This window comes from Crassostrea angulata, chromosome 8 (assembly GCF_025612915.1).
Source record: "Crassostrea angulata isolate pt1a10 chromosome 8, ASM2561291v2, whole genome shotgun sequence".
NCBI classification, from domain to species: Eukaryota; Metazoa; Mollusca; class Bivalvia; order Ostreida; family Ostreidae; genus Magallana; species Magallana angulata.
The window spans coordinates 44,751,797-44,772,124 of record NC_069118.1 but is presented as its reverse complement, the minus strand read 5'-3'; the positions used below and the strand labels follow the sequence as shown (position 1 = coordinate 44,772,124).

Here is a 20,328-nt window from a genome sequence, read left to right as displayed (position 1 = left end):
TTAAATCGGCTGCAGGATTTTTAGATTCCCAAGGCTAATAGTTTTGATGGAAATTTTTAAATCATATTTTGGACAGTGGTACTTTTAATTAGTCTATCTTGTTTATAATGGTTACAGACCCTGAAACGTGCTACTACACCAGTTGCATGGTTCGATTTGGTACGCTTTGTGAACAGTGCGCTTGGCTTTGTGAATGGTACGGTTAGTTTTGTAAACGTTACCGTTCGCTTTATGAACGGTACGGTTCGTTTCTTGCAGGGAATGGTACAGTTCCTTTTAGAGGTGTAGTACTGTAGCACGTTTCAGGGTCTGTTATGATATCATAATTTAATCAAATTTTTGTGAACTTGTTTTTGCTTGTCAGTGGACCTCTAGTGTACCAGTGGTTTCTCCCAACCCTCAGAGATCCAGGGACCAGGGTCAGGTTTACAGACAGTGACCGTGTGTTGACCATCGTGGGGGTCACTCTTCAGGACGCCGGGGTGTACACCTGTGTGTGCTCAAGTCGACGGTCAGGAACCAGGGACCAGAAAACCTTCCATCTCGCCTTTGAGGGTCAGTAGTCAATGTATAATCGTATAGTGTCAGTAGTTAATGTGTAACCATAGAGTGTCAGAACTAGTCTATGTAATGTTTCACTGTAGAGGGTCTGCAGTCAATGTAATGTTTCACTGTAGAGTGTCAGTAGACAATGTAATGTTTCACTGTAGAGTGTCAGGAGGCAATGTAATATTTCACTGTAGATTGTCAGTAATCAATGTAATGTTTCACTTTAGAGTGTCAGGAGGCAATTTAATATATAACAATAGAGTGTCAGTAGTCAATGTAATGTTTCACTGTAGATTGTCAGTAGTCAATGTAATGTATAAACTTAGAGTGTCAGAAATCAATGTAATGTTTCATTGAAGAGGGTCAATAGTCAATTTATAACCCTAGAGGGTCAGTAGTCAATGTATAACCATTGAGGGTCAGTAGTCAATGTATAATGGTAACCATAGTGTCAGTAGTCAATGTATAACCATAGAGGGTCAGTAGTCATTGTATAAACATAAAGTGTCAGTAGTCAGTGTATAACCATAGAGGGTCAGTAGTCAATGTATAACCATAGAGTGTCAGTAGTCAATGTATAACCATAGAGTGTCAGTAGTCAATATATAACCATAGAGTGTCAGTAGTCATTGTATAACCATAGAGGGTCAGTAGTCATTGTACATAACCATAGAGGGTCAGTAGTCAATGTATAACCATAGAGGGTCAGTAGTCAGTGTATAACCATAGAGTGTCAGTAGTCATTGTATAACCATAGAGGGTCAGTGGTCATTGTATAACCATAGAGGGTCAGTAGTCAATGTATAACGGTAGAGGGTCAGTAGTCAGTGTATAACCATAGAGGGTCAGTAGTCAATGTATAACCATAGAGGGTCAGTAGTCAATGTATAACCATAGAGGGTCAGTAGTCAGTGTATAACCATAGAGTGTCAGTAGTCAGTGTATAACCATAGAGTGTCAGTAGTCATTGTATAACCATAGAGTGTCAGTTGTCAGTGTATAACCATAGAGTGTCAGTAGTCATTGTATAACCATAGAGGGTCAGTAGTCAATGTATAACCATAGAGGGTCAGTCAATGTATAACCATAGAGGGTCAGTAGTCAGTGTATAACCATAGAGGGTCAGTAGTCAATGTATAACCATAGAGGGTCAGTAGTCAATGTATAACCATAGAGGGTCAGTAGTGTATAATAGTAGTGTGTCAGTAGTCAATGTATAACCATAGTGTCAGTAGTCAATATATAACCATAGAGGGTCAGTAATCAATGTATAACCATAGAGGATCAGTAGTCAATGTATAACCATAGAGGGTCAGTAGTCAGTGTATAACCATAGAGGGTCAGTAGTCAATGTATAACCATAGAGGGTCAGTAGTCAGTGTATAACCATTGAGTGTCAGTAGTGTATAATAGTAGTGTGTCAGTAGTCAATGTACTGTATAATGGTAGAGTGTTGACTGTAATTATATAGATGTAGCAGAGTATCACTAGTCTTGAAGATGTTTTGTTAAACTATGTCCTCAGGCTAATTCCATAGCCTGTTGCACATAAAACAGAAACTAGATTTTTTGATAGAAAATACAAAAATTCAATTTACCACAACTTGTTGGATTACTTCAATGTCTAAATATCTTAACTTAAACTTACAGCAAAACCAGTGTTCACAGTTCCCCTGAGGGACCAGCACGCAGACAGAGAATCTGAACTGGTCTGGAGATGTCAGGCATTTGGGATTCCCCGACCCACCTACACCTGGTACCGGAACGGTCAGCTGTTGTCTGGGGACAGCAACCTAATTATCACAGGAAACACCCTCACCATTCCAAGGCTTGGGGAGAGTCAGGCCGGGATGTACCAGTGTATGGCCAGCAACAGCCATGGGGTGGTGACTAGTACCGCCCAACTCAGGGTGTTGTGTGAGTCTCTCTCTCTCTCTCTCCATCTGTCTGTCTGTCTCTGTCTCTCTGTCTCTGTCTCTCTCTCCGTCTCTCTCCGTCTCTCTCTCTCTCTCTCTCTCTCTCTCTCAAAGAAGCACTAGCTGAATTCCAGGTTCATTGTTCTAAATATACCTCACTTCCTGTTACGAACATCCAAAGTTCAAATTGAACAATTTGACTTGATAACAAGTGTTTATTAGAGAAATGAATTAAGCCATATGCACAAATTTAAAATTGCCGTTTTACCAGTAATGATTTAGAATATAGTACTGTATAAAAAAGTGTTCTTTTTTTTCCATCCATATGTAACATCAATGACACAAATTCTCATTAATGATCAAGGTTGCCTCAGTTTTTGTCATCAAGACATTGTTTCTGTGAAGGCCCACTTTTTCTTGGCTTCAGGTATTCAATGACCTTCACATTTCCAGTATTGTATGACCCGACCCATAACCTTCCCTCCTTGTCCACACTGAGCCCTGTGGGCTGGTCTAGCCCGCAATTGTCAATACAGCCGTGGAACTGTCCATTCTTGTCCAAGATATGGAGGCAGTCGTTAATCTGATCCGTTACAATGATGTGTCCTGAGGAGTCTGTCACGATTGGTCCAGGTACGAAAGGCTTGGCTCTCTTTGCAGCTGTTCCGTCGTATCGAAACTTTTCCTTTCCTCTATTGTCAATCACAACCACCATCTCTGCATTCAGATCTGCTGCACAAATATCCCCATTTGTATTTTCAGCGACGTAAACTGGATGTCTCCCTTCTTGGAACAGGGGATTCTCATAGTTGACGTCTTTTTCGATCTCCTGGATGATTTTTCCCTCGTGGTATCGAACAATTTTGTGATTCTTGTCATCAGACGTGAACATTGCGACCAGAATATCTCCAGATGAACTACAACAGAGTTTACAAGGGTGCCAGCCTTTTGTGACCTGTATCAGTATTTCTGTTTTCTCCTCCCTGACTACAGTAACTGTCCTAGCATTGACATTGCTGTAGATCAGTTCACCATCTCTCGTCACTGCAATGTCTCCTGGGAAATATTTACATGTGGCAAGCAGTGCATTCTTCTGGAAGCCTTGGATGTCAAGTCGCTTTATGACCTTGGTTTCTGCGCAAATCCACGCCTCTCGACTCCCGTAGCAAGCTACTGCAGTCAGATTCTCTAGTCCTGTGGAAAAACTAGATATCACTCTAGCTTTTTTCAACAGCTGCCCATTTGTCATAAAAATGGCAGAATTTCTTTCTGTCAAAGATTTCTGTTCTGCTTTAGTGCAGTGGGCTACTAGTATTGTCTTTGTTAACTCTACTGGATTTTGTTTAGATTGGTCTAAAGACTTTGACCTATCTCTTGTAGTATTTTTTATCACACTGACCTCCATCGTTTTCACAGCCGAACAAGCCATGTTCTCTGTAGGGTGCAGATCTAGAGTTCTTGACATCACTCGTGATGGACCTAGAGAACTAGGACATGTAAATGTAGATTCCTCTTTGATTTTTCTTTGAAGACATTTATCACCTTGTTTTATCAGCAACAATTTTTTAGTTGCCTTAGCAATGCTATCTGCTACCTTACTATAAGATTTTGCTACTGGTCTTCCATTTGGTGCAGAAAGGGCACATAATGGTATTGATGGCACATTTTCATTTGATGTTGAATTGGTGATACTAGTACATATACAATCTTTTGGTAAAGTTTCATTTGAGATGCTCTCCATCATGTTACTAACACATGAATTCTGAGTTAGGGAGGCTTCAATGTTTTCCAGCTGTAAAGAGAGTTCCCTCCCTTTGTTTATTTTTGTCCTTAGTATTGGAATTTTGATGTCGGGACCAGTCTTAAATTGTGAGCAGTCCATCAATCTAGACTTGTGGGCAGCTATTATGGCAGCCTCCTTTGACATCAATATGTCCCTGTCCTCTTGAACTGTTTGGTACATAACATTGTAAATCTGGGCAAGATCAGACTGATGGTTTTGTAGTTCTCTGAGGCTTTTCTCCTTCTCGCTGCGAATTTTCATCATGACACTGTTGAATATACCGTCTACTTCCTGATGCCAGATTTTCCGATGAATCTCCAATTCATGGATCATCTGGTCGTATTTGACTTCAGTCATGGAGAGTTTGGAAGCAGTGTCTGCTTTAGTTTGTCTACACCAGGGGATGACTTTTTTCAGCAGCTCTTCTATCTCGGCCTTAATCTCATTGAGTTTCGTACTGACAAAGTGAGACATCTCTATCAGCTCATGGTGATCATGGTGAGTCTGGGTCTTGCATTTATTGCAGACGGGAATGTCGCATTGTTTACAGTAGGAATGACAGGTCTGATCTTGATGGATGGTACAGCTAGGAAACAGCAGTTTGTTTAGGTCTGGGAACAGCACTTTGTCATGTAAACTACACAGCCTTCCTTTTCTGTGCTCTGTGTCACACTTACCACACAAGCTGATTTGACAGTTGTTGCAAAATATCTGGAGCTGGGCGGCGGCACAGATCTCGCATGTCTTGACTTCTTGTGACATTGAGTGTTCCTGTGGTATGGTGTGGTCCATACTCTCTATTTTAAATGAACACAGTTGGGAGAAAGATTGATCTCTTGAAGTTAAAGCTGCAGTATAAAAATAACGTGATGTTTGAAATCTTATCATAATGTTATTGTTTGTTAGAATTAAAATAGGTAAACCACAATGTTAACAGGCAAAATAATACAGTACTTGAATAAGAAGTTTTAAAGATTTCAATAATTTTCTGTTGAACATTTTGCATGTATTTATACTACATAATATATATAATAATACAATGATAGAGTAGAAATATCAGGAAAATAAATGATTTCCATACCTGATTTCAAAATCCTATTATTTAAAAACAAATTTCATCCGATCACAACATGCCTGTGTGTTAGACGAATTGTTATGATTGTTTCTTCTGGTGTATTGTTCCGTGAAAGGAAATTTTTGCGAATTCAAATTAGTTAGATATGTTACCTGTGTGCAGGTAATACAGAAGACAACACACCTGTCAAACAATAGGTAAATTATCTCACCTGTACACTATGCATCAGTGCTCTCAGTGTCCAATACTTAGTGAAATTTCCATGACCCATTTCATTGCATGCTAATTGGACCACAAATTTTACTTTCATATTGGACAATTTTGTGTCATCATTGTTATATATTACGAAATGTTTTTTTCTGTTTTTGAATTTTAATTTCATATAGCCAGTTGGTGTCTAAGATATTTTAGAGTCAGAATGAATATTCTGAAATTCCTTAAGTTTAAATATTGAAAAGCCTTACATCTGATCTCATTTAAAACTATTACAGTATAATGAATTTAAAACAATGCAAAAATTTAAAGAAAATTAGCCCACAAAAATTATAATTTAAAGTGTTAAAAGCACATTTCTATTTGTGTACATGGAAAATTTGAAATTTATTGCAAATGAATTATTATGATTTTAACTTTTATTTTACTTAAATGTAAAACTTTTTAAAAAAGAAGTCGCAGAATGTAAACTGCTTGTAGTTTAAATCATTCATCTCTTAAAGAGTTACTATTTTATCAAAGATTCATTTTTTTCGCAACAGCTTTCCCTCCCTCCTTTAAAAAGAGACCACTGGAATCCACCACCATTGGATCACTGGGGGGATCTGTGACCATCCTGTGCCACCCGGAGGCTGCGCCCAGCCCCAACATCACCTGGCTGTATGAGGGACAGGTGATTCCAGGTGATAGTGGACAGGAAGGGACACCTGCCCACCTTCAGTCACTGACCAGTGGTCACCTGAGGATTGTTAACCTGAGCTACACAGACCAGGGCTTGTACACCTGTAAGGCTGTCAATATACATGGGACAGTACAGAGCTCCACTGAGCTGACAGTGCTAGGTATTTCTCTCATTTCTTATCCTATTGACTTCCTTCTTTCCAATATCTTGCTGCTCCTTCTTTAAATTGCCCCACCCCCCCCTTTCTCTCTCTCTCTGTCTGTCCACCTCTCTCTTTCTCTCTCTGCTCATCTTTTTTCTTCAGTCTCTTAATTCTCTTCTCATCATGCCGATAATAGGTAAGTAGCTGTTATCCCTTCATTATATATTTAAACAATTTTTCAATTTGAATAGAATAATTTGTGAATGTATATGTACATGAAATTAATTTTATGTCGACAATTCAATTTAAACTCTGTAAAATACAAATTATGATTTACATATATTTAGGTAGGACAGTAATGGTGGAGCGGCCCTCAACTGTTACAGTGGTGGTGAATGGAACAGCCCTGCTGTCCTGTCGAGCTTCCTACAGCCCCGGTCTAGAACTCGTCTATACCTGGTCCTTTAACGACCAAAGTATAGATCTTGAGCAGGATAACAACTTTAAGATGGTACTAAATAGAACTGTGCACAAATCTTTCCCATACCCATATTTCATGTCCTTATATTACAGTGTTCAAATTTTGTCAATGACATAAAACTGAATAAATTATTATTTAAACAATATTTCTTCAAAAATCATACCATGTACAGACAACAATCTTGACATAGTGCTTTATATGAAGTAATCACTTCCTCTTGATTTTATTTCTCTTGATTACAAACTCGTGTCTCCTCACGTGAAATATCTGCTAGAATTTGCATGAAGAGGGCTCCATGGTCGTGGCCATTTTTAGACTGTAGCTATCTTCTTTAAAAGAAGACCTCTTTATAAAAAATGTAGGAAAATGCCGAAATATAAATATAAAATTTAAGGATTTTTTTCTGTCCTAAGTAATAGTTTTCAGCTGAACAAATCATATCTTTAAATTTAAGGTAGATCTGATGGTTAATTTGTTGACCACCCAGCCGCCTTAAAATGATGTGGAAAATTCCATTGCATTTACCATTGGTAATGTTTACATTACGTTTATTATCTTGAACAGAGGAGTCCTTTCACTGGTGATCTATATATAGTGATGACACAATTCAGACATGCTGGAGTGTACACCTGTACGGCCTCTACCCAGCTAGACTTTGTCAGTACGTCAGCTACACTGTCAGTTCTAGGTAATGCCAAGGTTTATATGCTGTCATATTATCAATACTGCTATCAGCTAGGTAATGTCAAGATTCAAAGACTGTCATATTGTGAATCATGCTATCAGTTCTAGTTTATGTCAAGTTAGATTCAAACTTTCATATTGTCAGTCATTTTGTCGGTCCTAGGTAATGTCAAGATTATAAGAAAGTCACATTGTCCGTATTTCTATCAGTTCTAGGTTATGCAACGGTTCATAGACTTTGATGTTGCATGTTAATCATGCTGTCAGTTTTAGGTGATATCAAGATTCAGACTGTCATAATGTCAGAAATGTCAGGCATATTGTCAGTTCTAAGTAATATCAAGGTTCATAGACTGGCATATTGTCAGTCATATTGTCAGTTCTAAGTAATATCAAGGTTCATAGACTGGCATATTGTCAGTCTTGCTGTCAGTTCTAGATATGGTCAAGGTTCATAGACTGGCGTATTGTCAGTCTTGCTATCAGTTCTAGATATGGTCAAGGTTCATACACTGGCATATTGTCAGTCTTGCTGTTAGTTCTAGAAATGGTCAAGGTTCATAGACTAGCATATTGTCAGTCATGCTATCAGTTCTAGATATGGTCAAGGTTCATTGAACGTCATATTGTTATCATGCTGTCAGTTTAGGTGACATCAAGGTTTTTAGACTGTCATTTTGTCAGTCATACTGTCAGCTCTAAGTTAATCAAACAATCATTGATTGTGACTGTCAATTTGTAGCCATGAAGGGATGATTTGCCAATTTGATCGTGAAATCTTGTTGATATCCTAAATTGTTGGCTGTCCTTCTGCTTTCAATTTATGTTTATTTTACTTAATGTCAAGATTCATAGACTTGTTATATTATCAGTCATGCTGTCAATCCTAGATATTGAATATCATTATCCCCTTATGTCAAGAAAACAATTTCATTTGAAGGTGAAGACAGCACCAATTATTAATTGATCCTCTGACAGCTCTTCTTGTTTATTTTCAGTCTATGTGACTTGCATTTTCAGATGTTTATTAGAATAAAAAAATATGAGAAAGATCATCGACAAAGACTTTAATGGTTACAGATTATATTTTTTTTTCTGTCTGCATCAGCTGTCTTCCTTCTGTAAAATGAGAATAAATTACACCAAGTGAATTTTTTCTTCTTAAACTTGTATTTAATTTTTGCTAGGACCCCCTGGTGAGCCCTTTGGTGTCCATGTTGTCAAGAGACAATCATCCATTGATCCATACATTATTCACCTTGCATGGCAAGATGGGGCCACTCATGGGAGACCAGTGCAGGCTTACTCCATATTCACCAAGTCAAATTACTCTGAGAGCAAATGGAACATGATAATGAGTGAGTGAAAACTTTCAGTATTTATTAAAAGTAATGGGGCATTAAGATCATGCATTCGAATATAGTTGTAAAGTCAGTGTCATCAGTCAGTAAAGATTTTCACAGCTGTTCTTTATATAATGAACGCCAGTCTGTTTTATGTCACTCTTTGCAACGTCCCTTGGTGAAAAAATGTGTGGAGAGGAGGTTAGGGAAATGACTCATGTTGTTCAGATTCTTTTGTTTGTAAGGTTCTTAAAAAAATTATAGCACATTATCTTCTGGGTCTCTGTTTCAAAGTTAGATCAAACATAACAAGAAATCATGTTGACGCAAGCGTCAAATGGGCCGCAAAAAATATAATTGTTGTATGAATCATTGGTTGTTTACACAAAAACACACCACAAAGAAGAAAATAAAAGTTGGTTGTACTAATTTTTATGGTAAATATGAATATACTTTCAGCAACTTGTTTTGAAGTTTAACATTTTACTATTATCATAAAGAATCGAGTTCGTTACTGTAAGCATTTCTAACAGTTTTAATTGTTTGATCATGGCCATAGTATGAAGTAATGGAAAACACATTGATTTGTACAATACAAAGTTCAACTCATCATTTTTCTCTTGGAGATTATGTATTTCAAACCCTTTTTTTTTTGCATTGTATTGAATGAAAACTTAATGCATTAGTTTATATGATTTCAAGGGACCACATGATAAAATAGAAATTGATTAGTTTAAATTTTCCAGTCAATTCAAATTGTCATTTCTGTCATATTTTTGCGTAAGTAATTGATATGGATGTCATTTCATGTTATTTTCTACCACATTTTACATGGAAATATAAAAAATACACACACAAAGTCATTTTATTTGACACGGCACATAGAAATTCAAATATATCAGTTATATAAAATTTAATGATATTCAGGTCTTTAGTATTCAGGTCTTTAGTATGCCCCGCATACCGATCCCGATGCACATTCGGCGCACCTCGGCCGATTCCGGTATCCTACTTAGATGAGGTAAGAATCTGCCGAGGTGTGCCGAATGCCCGATGCATTGTTTTGAAAAGAATGAAGAACTCCGGAATTTTCCGAATAGATTATAGTCTCGATAAAAACGCGCCAAACACGACAATCTACTAAGTATGACCTATTTTTCATTTACGAGTAAAACAAAAAATATGTGAAATTTTTTAAAAGGCATAAAACATATTTCTACATGCAAATTTACTTTTAATTCATAAAAATATTCATAATATTAATTCTATTAAAAAAGAACTATCCCGCAGAAACGCAGTAACAATATTTAAATGTGTATCAAATAACGGACCGCCTTCCGGCGGCCCGTAATAATGGTAGTTAAGACATGAATGTTCTGAAAGATTTTGTTTCATTCTCTTATCTAATATAGTGCCGATGTGTGATTTCAGATATTCCTCTGAATTCGGTTACAGTGGAGGGAACTTTGAGGTCCGTTAAGGTCCTGCACCTGAGTCCTGGGTCCTCCTATCGATTCAAGGTCCTAGCCATCAACATCTACGGAGCTGGACCAACAAGTGCCCCTTCAGGTGAGATAATACAACATTACCATTGCTGTCAACCTTTGTTTTGTGATTTTAGATAAAGCTGCTTGGTCCGATTTTTTTGTAATTACAGTATCAATTTTTTTTTCATACAAATCATTTATCTTAGAAAGTTATGGACTTTCTCCTATTTACACCAGCAGAATCAACCTCCTTTAGAAATATTCAAAGTAAATAAAAATAATTTCTCTTTGGGCAAACGAAAAAACAAACCAAAATGCATCACAGGAATGTTTAGAAAAGGTACCGCTTGGTTTCATCCACCGAATGATTGGGGTTATTCAATCCGCATGCTAAGCATCGATTGTAAAGAAAGCAGACTTTAGAAATATTGGCGAACAAAACGTACACATGTTTATTTGTAATTTGTCTGATCATTTAGACCTTTATTTAAAGCGATGTCAAATTCGTAATACAACTATACCCGTCTCGTCGTCAGGGGTGAAATTTAACATGAGGCGAAATAACGAGGTACCTTTTAATGTCGTTTGTTTTGTTAGCAAGTTTTGTACGTATTTTTATGGCGTCGAGCGAAGCTCGAAAGCCATCTAGGGATCGTACGTCCAGAAGTTGCATTTTTAGGAGCCAAACAACTCAAATGAGTGCAAAGTTTTCGTATGTGTTTGAAGAAAAATAGATGACATACTTCAATTTCGAGCAGAACTGTACGTCAACAAAACAAGTTTGCAGATTCGAAATGGTTGCCGTCTTTAAAAATGTTCACATTTTATTGAAAACAATATGTCTCGGTTTCAGCGGATGAATACACTAGCACCGAGACACATGCGATAGCTGGGCTTACATACTCAATTTGGTTATGAAATGTACCAGCCTGCAAAATAGATTATTTTGTATCCGTATCGAAAATTGACAATGCACAAATGTTTGATCTTGTAGAAACAAAACTTCCTAATCGAGCGATAAGTACATCTACAACCAAACCAACTAGTGAACTACTTTCACTTTGTAAACAACGTGAATGGGTGCTTTCTTTTATCTACCCCTGATCTTTTCGGCCCGTGTCATTTGGACCCTTGTGAATTTTAGATGAAATTGATGATAAGAGACAGAGTGGTTATCAGCAGTATAAAATATATAGAATTAAACACAATCATAATTTTTTATTTATTTCCATATGAATAGAGAACAAAAATCCAAAAAAAAATTTAACTCCTAAGATATTTCTATAAACTTAAATTTTCAATTGAAATTCAAAACTTTTTAAGAATTAGGTGAGCAAATTTGTAATGAATTGTAATTTTATAAGTTATGTGATAAAAAAAACATTTTCTTTTTTTTTTTAAAGTTGACTATTGAATTTTTTTTTAATTTTTTTATTTTTAAAGTTAAGATTGATTACTGATAATTTATGAAAAAAATACCAGCTTTTGAACTTGGTCATTTTTTGGCAAAATATTGCATATAGGGTACCCTCATTGTACGGATAAGTCCTCCTACATGCAGTTTTCAAGATAAGAAGTTGTTCTTTTGCAGATCAATTATACATATATCAGAGGTATGCATATTGCTAGGATTTTGATTTTCGATAATTTATGAAAAAATACCAGCTTTTGAACTTAGTCATTTTTTGGCAAAATATTGCATATAGGGTACCCTCATTGTACGTATAACTCCCCCTACAGTTCTCAAGATAGGAAATTTTTCTTCTGCAGATCAGTTATATATATATCAGAGGTGTGCATATTGCTAGGATTTTGGTTACTGATAATTTATGAAAAAAATGCCAGCTTTTGAATTTAGTCATTTTTTGGCAAAATATTGCATAAAGTGTACCCTCATTGTACGGAAACTCCTCCTACAGTTTTCAAGATAAGAAGTTGTTCTTTTGCAGATCAATTATACATATATCAGAGGTGTGCATATTGCTAGGATTTTGATTACTGATAATTTGTGAAAAAATACCAGCTTTTGAAGTTAGTCAATTTTTAGCAAAATATTGCATATAGGGTAACCTCATTGTACGGATAGCTATTCCTACAGTTTTATAGATAAAAAGTTGTTCTTTTGCAGATTAATTGTACATGTATCAGAGGTGTGCATATTTCTAGGATTTTTATTTCTGATTATTTATGAAAAAAATACCAGCTTTTGAACTAAGTCTTTTTTAGCAAAATATTGCATAGGGGTAGTACTCCATTTCACTGGATATGGGTTGACATGGATTATGGATACAGTTCGCATATAAAAAGAAAACCCGGTTTGCTGGCACATTGACAGCTTTTCGCTTGTTTAAAAAATTATTTAGGTTTTTACTCTTCAAATTAACTTTAACTCGACGCCATTGTGGCCCTTCAGGCCTTTGATTCTTCATTGAAATTTGGCATAATTGACGGGTAAAACTACTGCAATGTCTATTATTATACATATACTAAACATAGCCATCGTTTAAAAGCGTGCATAGAATTTGATATAAAATCGGACCAAGCAACTTTAAATAGCAATCCCAATATTGTGACATTCCATTTTTATCAAAATTAGAAATGAAATCTGCCAAACTGTTGAACATTTTATAACATGTTCATTACATTATTTTTTATTTCATTTTCAAAATATTAATGTCTTACAATAAAGTGCATTTGGAAAAAAGCATCAGCTACGAAAAAGCATGTCATGAGTCCAAAATTTGCTTGGCTTTTGACTTTTAAGGTCAAATATTGTGCGATTTTTCATCATTTGAACATTTCAAAAAAGTGGTTACTGAGTTATATATGTTATTTTTGATATGATGTACCTTCATCTTTTTTTTTTTTAAAGATGTCCAATACCACCATAATTCATTTTTATAAAAAGAATGAGATGATATAAATATTTTATCAGTAAAAACATTGGTGTTGTAGATGAGTACCCAATCCCAGGAGCTGCCCCTTCTAAAGCTCCAGCAAATGTAAGAAGAGGGAAAGGAAAAGTGGGCAGTCTTCACATTGTATGGGAGGTAAGTACTCAAAGATCTCTTTTAATGATGCATGTTCAAGGCTGACAATTTTACTTATCTCCATGTTCGGGATATTTCCTTGGCTAAATCTTAATACAGTTACTGTTAATTCTTTATTTAACACGAGGAATTAATATCTGCATAAAATTGCGAGAAGCCACCTTGCGGATTTTAAAAATCTCGCTTTTATTTTTTGGCCAGATGTAAACTATTTGGAATTATGAAAATACTGTGGAATCATTAAATTTCGTGGGGGCCAATTTTCGAGGATTGCTTTAATTTTACAGGTCGTTGGGACGTAATTTCTTGTGTTCTCTTGTATCTACAAGAGGAAATGTTACTTTTTTATTAATTTGAGGAGGATGTTAGTTTGTGGATGAGAGGTATCCACGAATTCCACGAAAATTAAGCCACAACGAAATCTAATGATTTCACAGTAATTTGGCGTTTCCCGATTTTATACTCTCGCGATTTGATGCAAAACAGTTGAATTGCGGGATTAAGTACTTGTTTAAAATAAGGAATCTACATTATATACTCCAAATTACCTGATTTTTGCAATCAATGTACTGTGGAATTATTGAATTTCTTGATGGCTCAATTTTCTTGAAATTCATGGATACCTTTAAATCCACGAATTAACATCCTCCATGAATAAATAATTTAAGGTTAAGGTGGCTCACTACACAGTGAAATATTTTCTCAAATCAGCAGAAAATTACTTGGTTATGATAGATATCATAATGGATAAGAAGTATTTATTGAGGCAAAAAAATGTGCAATTTTGGATGAAAAATTACATTTTCAAAAATTGAATTCAGTTAACATGAACAAAAGCTCCAGGCAGATTCGAATTTATGATCTGCAGTTCAGAAGCCCAATACTTTAGCCACTGAGCTACGATGATATGCAACCCAATCGAACGATATATACAGTTGAACAAAACATTTAAATTGCCATCTTGTGACATAGTGTCTCAAAAAGTATAAGTGCAGGTGTAGTGAGGTACCTTAAAAAGTCATACTTCCTTTTGAAGGTATAAAAGAATTTACGAAACTAGGTCCCCACAAACCTGTTGATTTTAAGGAATCCACAAAAATTAGGCACAACAAATTTTAATTATTCCACAGTAAGTTTATTTTAACACAAAATTTTGATGGAGTATTGATCCTAAGATTTGTATTTTTTTTCCATGCAACAAAATTCTTGATGAAGAGATTGTCTTATTCATTATTATGTACATGTTTTTACCCTATATCTTCAACTGTTCTTATTTAAAGCAATATGAGCTGTATTTTTTATAATTTTATTTTGCTGCAAAAACCTGCTACTATGATAAGTCTGCATATAACGTAAACTTTTATGATAAATAAGATTTGAAAAAATCATTAATCTTTATCAAAGGAAAGATTTCTTTTCTAAGGAATATATAGCAAATCAAATTTTGTACAGGACGACAATGATTTAATTTTGCTCCAAATAAGGCTTCTTAACAGCCTTTTCCACAAAAATATGGCTAACAGAAATTTAAAACAATGATATTTTTGTCATTTTAGTAAAAAAACCAAACATTTTAGTAAAAAAAAAAATTTCAACTTAAAAAATGCAGCTCATATTGCTTTAAAATAAATCTTAAGAATATTATTTTAAAATATCTAGTTGAAAAAAAGCTGCTGTCATCTTGATTGGGGTGTATAACTCTATATATTTCTCAGTATGTCAATGTCTTTTTTTTTGTCATAGCCCCTACCCCCAAAGGACCAGCATGGGTGGGGGATAGGATATATTGTGGAGTGGAGATTACCTCGACAGGATGTACGCACAGAAAATTCTTGGGAAAAGGTAAAGGACTGTGTTATATCTTTATTATTGTGGTTTCATTCATGTTCATGAATACTTGTGTGAGTTGATTAACACAGGGCGAAAATAACCCAGTATACAATATTTTAATAATATGTTAAGAGAAAAATGACCTGTATGCTGTACTATTATTTCATGTTACATGTAAGAGGAAAATGACAGCTGTTTATGTAACATTGTCTTACAGGAACTCCTGCCTGGTAATGTGAGTGAGTTTGTGACGACTATTCCTGGGAGGAGCCAGTACTACGTCCAGTATGAAGTCCGAGTGAAGGCCTACAACATGTTCGGGGTGGGGAGGTCCTCCCCCATACAGTACATCCACTCAGCTGATGACAGTCAGTACATTACAAAGCCATGATTTTATATTAATGGCTAAGAGATGATTTGTCATATTTCAAGATATAGCCATCCTACAAGGATTTTTTTTTGCTATTAAAATATTTCTAATAAAATGACACAATCTAAATGCATTATTGATTCATGAAGTTGGATTTTTGATATATTATTTACTGATAAATTATCTAATTTATTCAGTGTGTATTTCATCATTATTGATGGTTTTTCTCCTTGTACTCAAAATGAATTTATTCTTCAGTCACTATTTTTCAGTTCCGGTGGCTGTCCCCAACATGGTGTGGGTGGAGGCCTACAATAGCACCGCCCTCATGGTTCACTGGACCCCGGTCCCCAACACCAGGGACAGTATGAAAGGCAGACTCCGGGGATACAAGGTAAATGATTGTCCACTATTTTTACCATATATGTAAAGGATTCACTAATCATATGCTTTTTAAAATTTCAGTAGTCCAAATTTTTTCTTTTACACCCATAGTTAAGCATATATGTAGTTTACTGATAACTTTAAGAATTATTCATTCTTCTGAATAATGTTAAACTCTTTGTCTTATTATCTGCATCAATGCTGCAATACATGAATAGTTACATGTATGACCTGTCTCATCTATCCAGGTAAACTACTGGTTGCGGTATGGTGAGGACGAGAACCAGGCCACTCAGGCCAGCTTCAGTGGACAAATAGAGCAGGCCCTGGTCATTGGTCTGCTGCCCGACACCTGGTACTATGTCTCTGTACAGGTGTACAACGACGCAGGCAACGGACAGAAGAGTGAGAAGTACCCACAGAAAACATTTAGAAGAGGTAAGACTGTGAAGTACCTACAGATACTGTGCAGTAAAAGTAAGAATAATAAGGCCTACCAACTAAAAATGTTTAGAAGAGGTAAGATTGTAAAGTACTTACTGATACTGGGCAGACAGGGTCACATAGAACACTCAGAAGAGATGAGAAGTACCCATTGAAGTATTCAGAAGGGTAAGATGTACTCATGATAAATCTTCAGAAGGATTGAGAGTGAGAAGTACATACAGAAAACATTCTGGAGGGATGAAAGTAGGATGTACCCTTGTACATAATCATACATAAATTTTTAACTTGATCTTCGAGTTTTGGAGAATTTTGAATAAATATTTATTTTCTTGTAATGCATGAAGCTTTCAAGTCATATTTTATGATGATGCTGATTAGCTTTCACAATTTTATGAAAAAAATGAAAAAACAAAACTCTTTTTATCTTTAAGATAAATTTTTTACTGAGTTTTTCAAAGGAGAATTCCTGGCGGCGGTTGCTAAAAGGGTAGTCTACCCTTATTGAACGGATAACTACTCCTACGGTTCTCAAGATAGGAACTTGTTGTTTTGCAAATCAATTGGACATATATCATAGATGTGTATATTGCTAGGATTTTTATTTCTGATAATTTATGAAAAATACCAGCTGTTGAACGTCATATTTTTGCAAAATATTGCATATGAAGTACCCCGTTTCTTGAGATAGGTAGTGGTTGACAAATTGATTATAGATACTGTTCACACAAAGAAAACCTGGTTTCCTGTCACGTTGACAATTCTTGTCTTGTAAAATTGTTGTATTCGGTTTGTTGTGTAGATTAGTGATAGAATTCATTATCTTAGCCCCCAGGATGTACCCCACAGAAGTGCATGTCCACTCCTACAGCTCTGACTCGGTGATGGTCAGTTTCCGTGGAGTCTCCACCCAAGTAGAAGAGGAACCACTCCAAGGATACAAGGCAAGTGCAGTGAACGCTTCCAAACTAGTTGCCAGCAAAACCAGACAAATTGGTTTGTAGAGGTTGTTAGTTACTCAGGGTTCTTATAGTGAATATTTTCTAAAATGGCAATCTGTACGGCCAGACAAAATGGCCTAGTTGCAGTGGAAATAAGTTGCAAATTGGTAAAGATTATATTTCAATAGATTTAATAATTAGCTTTGAAAGAAATTTGTATTTTATGGTTTCTAAGGGATATTGGTTTTTACAAATTTTGAAAAGTTTCACTTACAATTATAAATCTTTTGTAATCTGATATTTATTCCATGATTACTTTTTTTAACGTGTACTGAAAGACATATCACTCTCAGATTCGAGTTTGGGAGACGTTTGATAACTCCAAACAAGCCTACGATATAGACGTGGGTCGAGCTGTGAGTGGGATTGTGTCTGGGATAAAGAGGCATTCAGTCTACAAGATGAGGGTCCTGGGATACAGCAGGGGAGGGGATGGAGCCATGAGTTCCCCACCCACACTGTTCACTCTAGGTAAGTGGGTATTGTAGCCTGGGATACAGCAGGGGAGGGGACAGAGACAAGAGAAAGCATCCTCAATATTCACTTTAGGTAAGTGGGTAAGGTAGCTTTACGGTAATGATCCATACCACGCGAAATAACGCTGCCTAACGTTATTCACGCGTCACGTCATTACGTCAGTCCGTGCCCGACGCTTAGAGTAATGGCAGACGTCACCTACCGTGACAAAAACGGTAAATTCATATCTAAAAAAAGGGCTAGGAAACTTCAAGACTTTCATAAATTTTATTCATTTAATGTTAAAATTCAGGATGAAATAACAGATCACAATTATTCAAAACCCGTAAATAAATTAGAAAACAAAGAGGAAATTCACGAGGACTTTCTGGTGTCCAAATCCGAAACAAAAATAAACGACAATAATGAATACTTATTGGGCCGACGTGTCGTCGATATTCATCATATGGCAGACCAAATGGTATGTGAACAGTGTGGAACATTGATCCATCTTCGGGACATAATTTCAGAAAAAAATTATGGATTGGCAAGTGTGTTTACGATGTTGTGCCGTTCCTGCCACACCATCAGAAAAATTTCAAGTGGAAAGAGAGATGGCTGTGGAGGATTCGAGATTAACTACAAAGTTACGATAGGTATGTCAATCAAGTACAAAAAAGGTGCTTACCCTAAAGGTCACAAAGTACACGATAAACGTATATTTATAACTTACCCTATCAAGACTAACCCTCTTTAATTATCTCATAATATATATATATTCCGTAATCTGTAGTAGGGGTTAGCCTACAGATTATTTTGTCCTTGGGCACATCCATTAAAGGCCATTCCGGGTACCGCATCCATTCCAGGTCCGTTTAACGGTTATGAGTACACAAAAACACATTGAATTAGAATATTGCCACTCTTCTTACATATCTTCCGCCAAGTCGATTCCCCATATGACCCGCTCAGAATAATGAAAATATTAAAGCTTTATAAATCACTCTTTTTGAAAGAAATATTCCCAGCGACTGTTTCTCACAATGAAAAATCTACGAAATGACGTCAGTGCTCAGGGGGACACAATTTGCAAGGGGAATAATTTATTAAATGCAAATGCTGTTACTATTTTGTCAAATACCATAATTACGGATTTACACACACTCTGACAATTTCAAAACTATTTATCATGAACTATATTTGTACGTCACCAGCAAGTATGCAAAAGGGAGGGAGGGGTAAAGATTATACCACTATAAACATCTTAGTTTGCATCTATTGCGCAGATACGAATGCATTAAAAAATTCTCCTATAAAGATTTTAATTTATTCTACATTTCATTTTCAATAGGCAATTTGCTATCAAAAAAAATAAATGAAGGTCTTTGCATCAAATAATTGTCCACGACTACCCTGAAATCTTCACACACAAATTAACGGTGGCATCGGAAGCAAATTGAAAGAAAGGGTGGGGGGGGGGGGTAGGCTTCACTAATGATCGACTAGCAAACAAAACCAAAAACAAATATTCACATTTCACTCCCTCAACATTTTTGACAGATCCTTCTTTACAACTTCAGATTCTGTCTTTAAAAGAAAGTGCCATTTTCCCCCCAAAGTTCAACATGTTTTGTTAAATCCTATATTTTTTTTTTCAAATGATCCTCTTCTAATTTTTAAGCACAAAAAATGTATTGCTCCTCCAACACTTTTTGGAAACAAAGTAATTAAGTAAACTTAACATATTTAGTATAAACCATTTTGGATTGGTCAAAACAAAAACTCCATGAATTTTTTAAGTTACCTTGTAACAAATTCAAAAACGATATCAGAATATAGAAACACTAATTATTTTTTAAATGAAAAAAAAAATTAGTAGTATCCTAATCATTTTTAAAATGGTTTAAGTAAATAACTTGATTTTAATTTGAGAAGGACCAACTTTACCATCAGACGTGAATAAGCGTAAATTAAGTTTATATATAACTACTGCTTTGTTGGTCTTTTTGATATTTTTTCATCCACTTTATAACTTTTATATATATTTATATAACCTGCCTCCCACCTGTACCCACAATTATTGTAAAGTTCTGTTAAATTGTACGTTATGGCAATGTATGTAATGTATACGCCAATAAACTACTATTAAATCTAAATTTCATTTGACTACCCTATATCTAAACAGTGTATAATGTATATTCATTGTGCAGATTCATCAATTTTTTACACATAAAAGTAACATCCACAATAATAATAATCCAATCGAACTAAATTTTCATATTCAATCACTTGTTAGCAAAGCCATAGGCCATGGCAATTTTTCATTTCTAATAAACTTTAAATATACAAGGTGTACACTTGTAAGAATAACAAGAGGCTAATGGGCCACATCACTCACCTGAGCAACAATAGGCATGATAACATCAGCTTCATGGAGTC

The 20,328-nt window shown here is 35.6% G+C and overlaps 2 protein-coding genes across 2 annotated transcripts in view; one reads left to right on the top strand and one right to left on the bottom strand.

Moving 5' to 3' along the window:
* LOC128158012 (contactin-like) overlaps nt 1–20,328 on the top strand; it is a 38,978-nt gene that overhangs the window by 6,423 nt on the left and 12,227 nt on the right. Inside the window, exons 10-23 of the mRNA XM_052820680.1 lie at nt 365–555; nt 2,199–2,465; nt 6,078–6,377; nt 6,707–6,870; nt 7,405–7,528; nt 8,712–8,882; nt 10,299–10,436; nt 13,310–13,404; nt 15,148–15,246; nt 15,452–15,602; nt 15,877–15,998; nt 16,237–16,426; nt 17,261–17,376; nt 17,727–17,904. Of these exons, the coding sequence (XP_052676640.1) occupies nt 365–555; nt 2,199–2,465; nt 6,078–6,377; nt 6,707–6,870; nt 7,405–7,528; nt 8,712–8,882; nt 10,299–10,436; nt 13,310–13,404; nt 15,148–15,246; nt 15,452–15,602; nt 15,877–15,998; nt 16,237–16,426; nt 17,261–17,376; nt 17,727–17,904 (2,306 nt within the window). The remainder of the gene's footprint in view (nt 1–364; nt 556–2,198; nt 2,466–6,077; nt 6,378–6,706; nt 6,871–7,404; nt 7,529–8,711; nt 8,883–10,298; nt 10,437–13,309; nt 13,405–15,147; nt 15,247–15,451; nt 15,603–15,876; nt 15,999–16,236; nt 16,427–17,260; nt 17,377–17,726; nt 17,905–20,328) is intronic.
* Nucleotides 2,486–5,895, bottom strand: LOC128158008 (uncharacterized). The gene is made up of 2 exons (XM_052820676.1): nt 5,329–5,895; nt 2,486–5,095 (listed from the first exon to the last, which is right to left on the bottom strand). The coding sequence occupies exon 2, from the start codon at nt 5,037–5,039 to the stop codon at nt 2,835–2,837; it is 2,205 nt and encodes a 734-aa protein (XP_052676636.1). The 5' UTR covers nt 5,040–5,095; nt 5,329–5,895; the 3' UTR covers nt 2,486–2,834.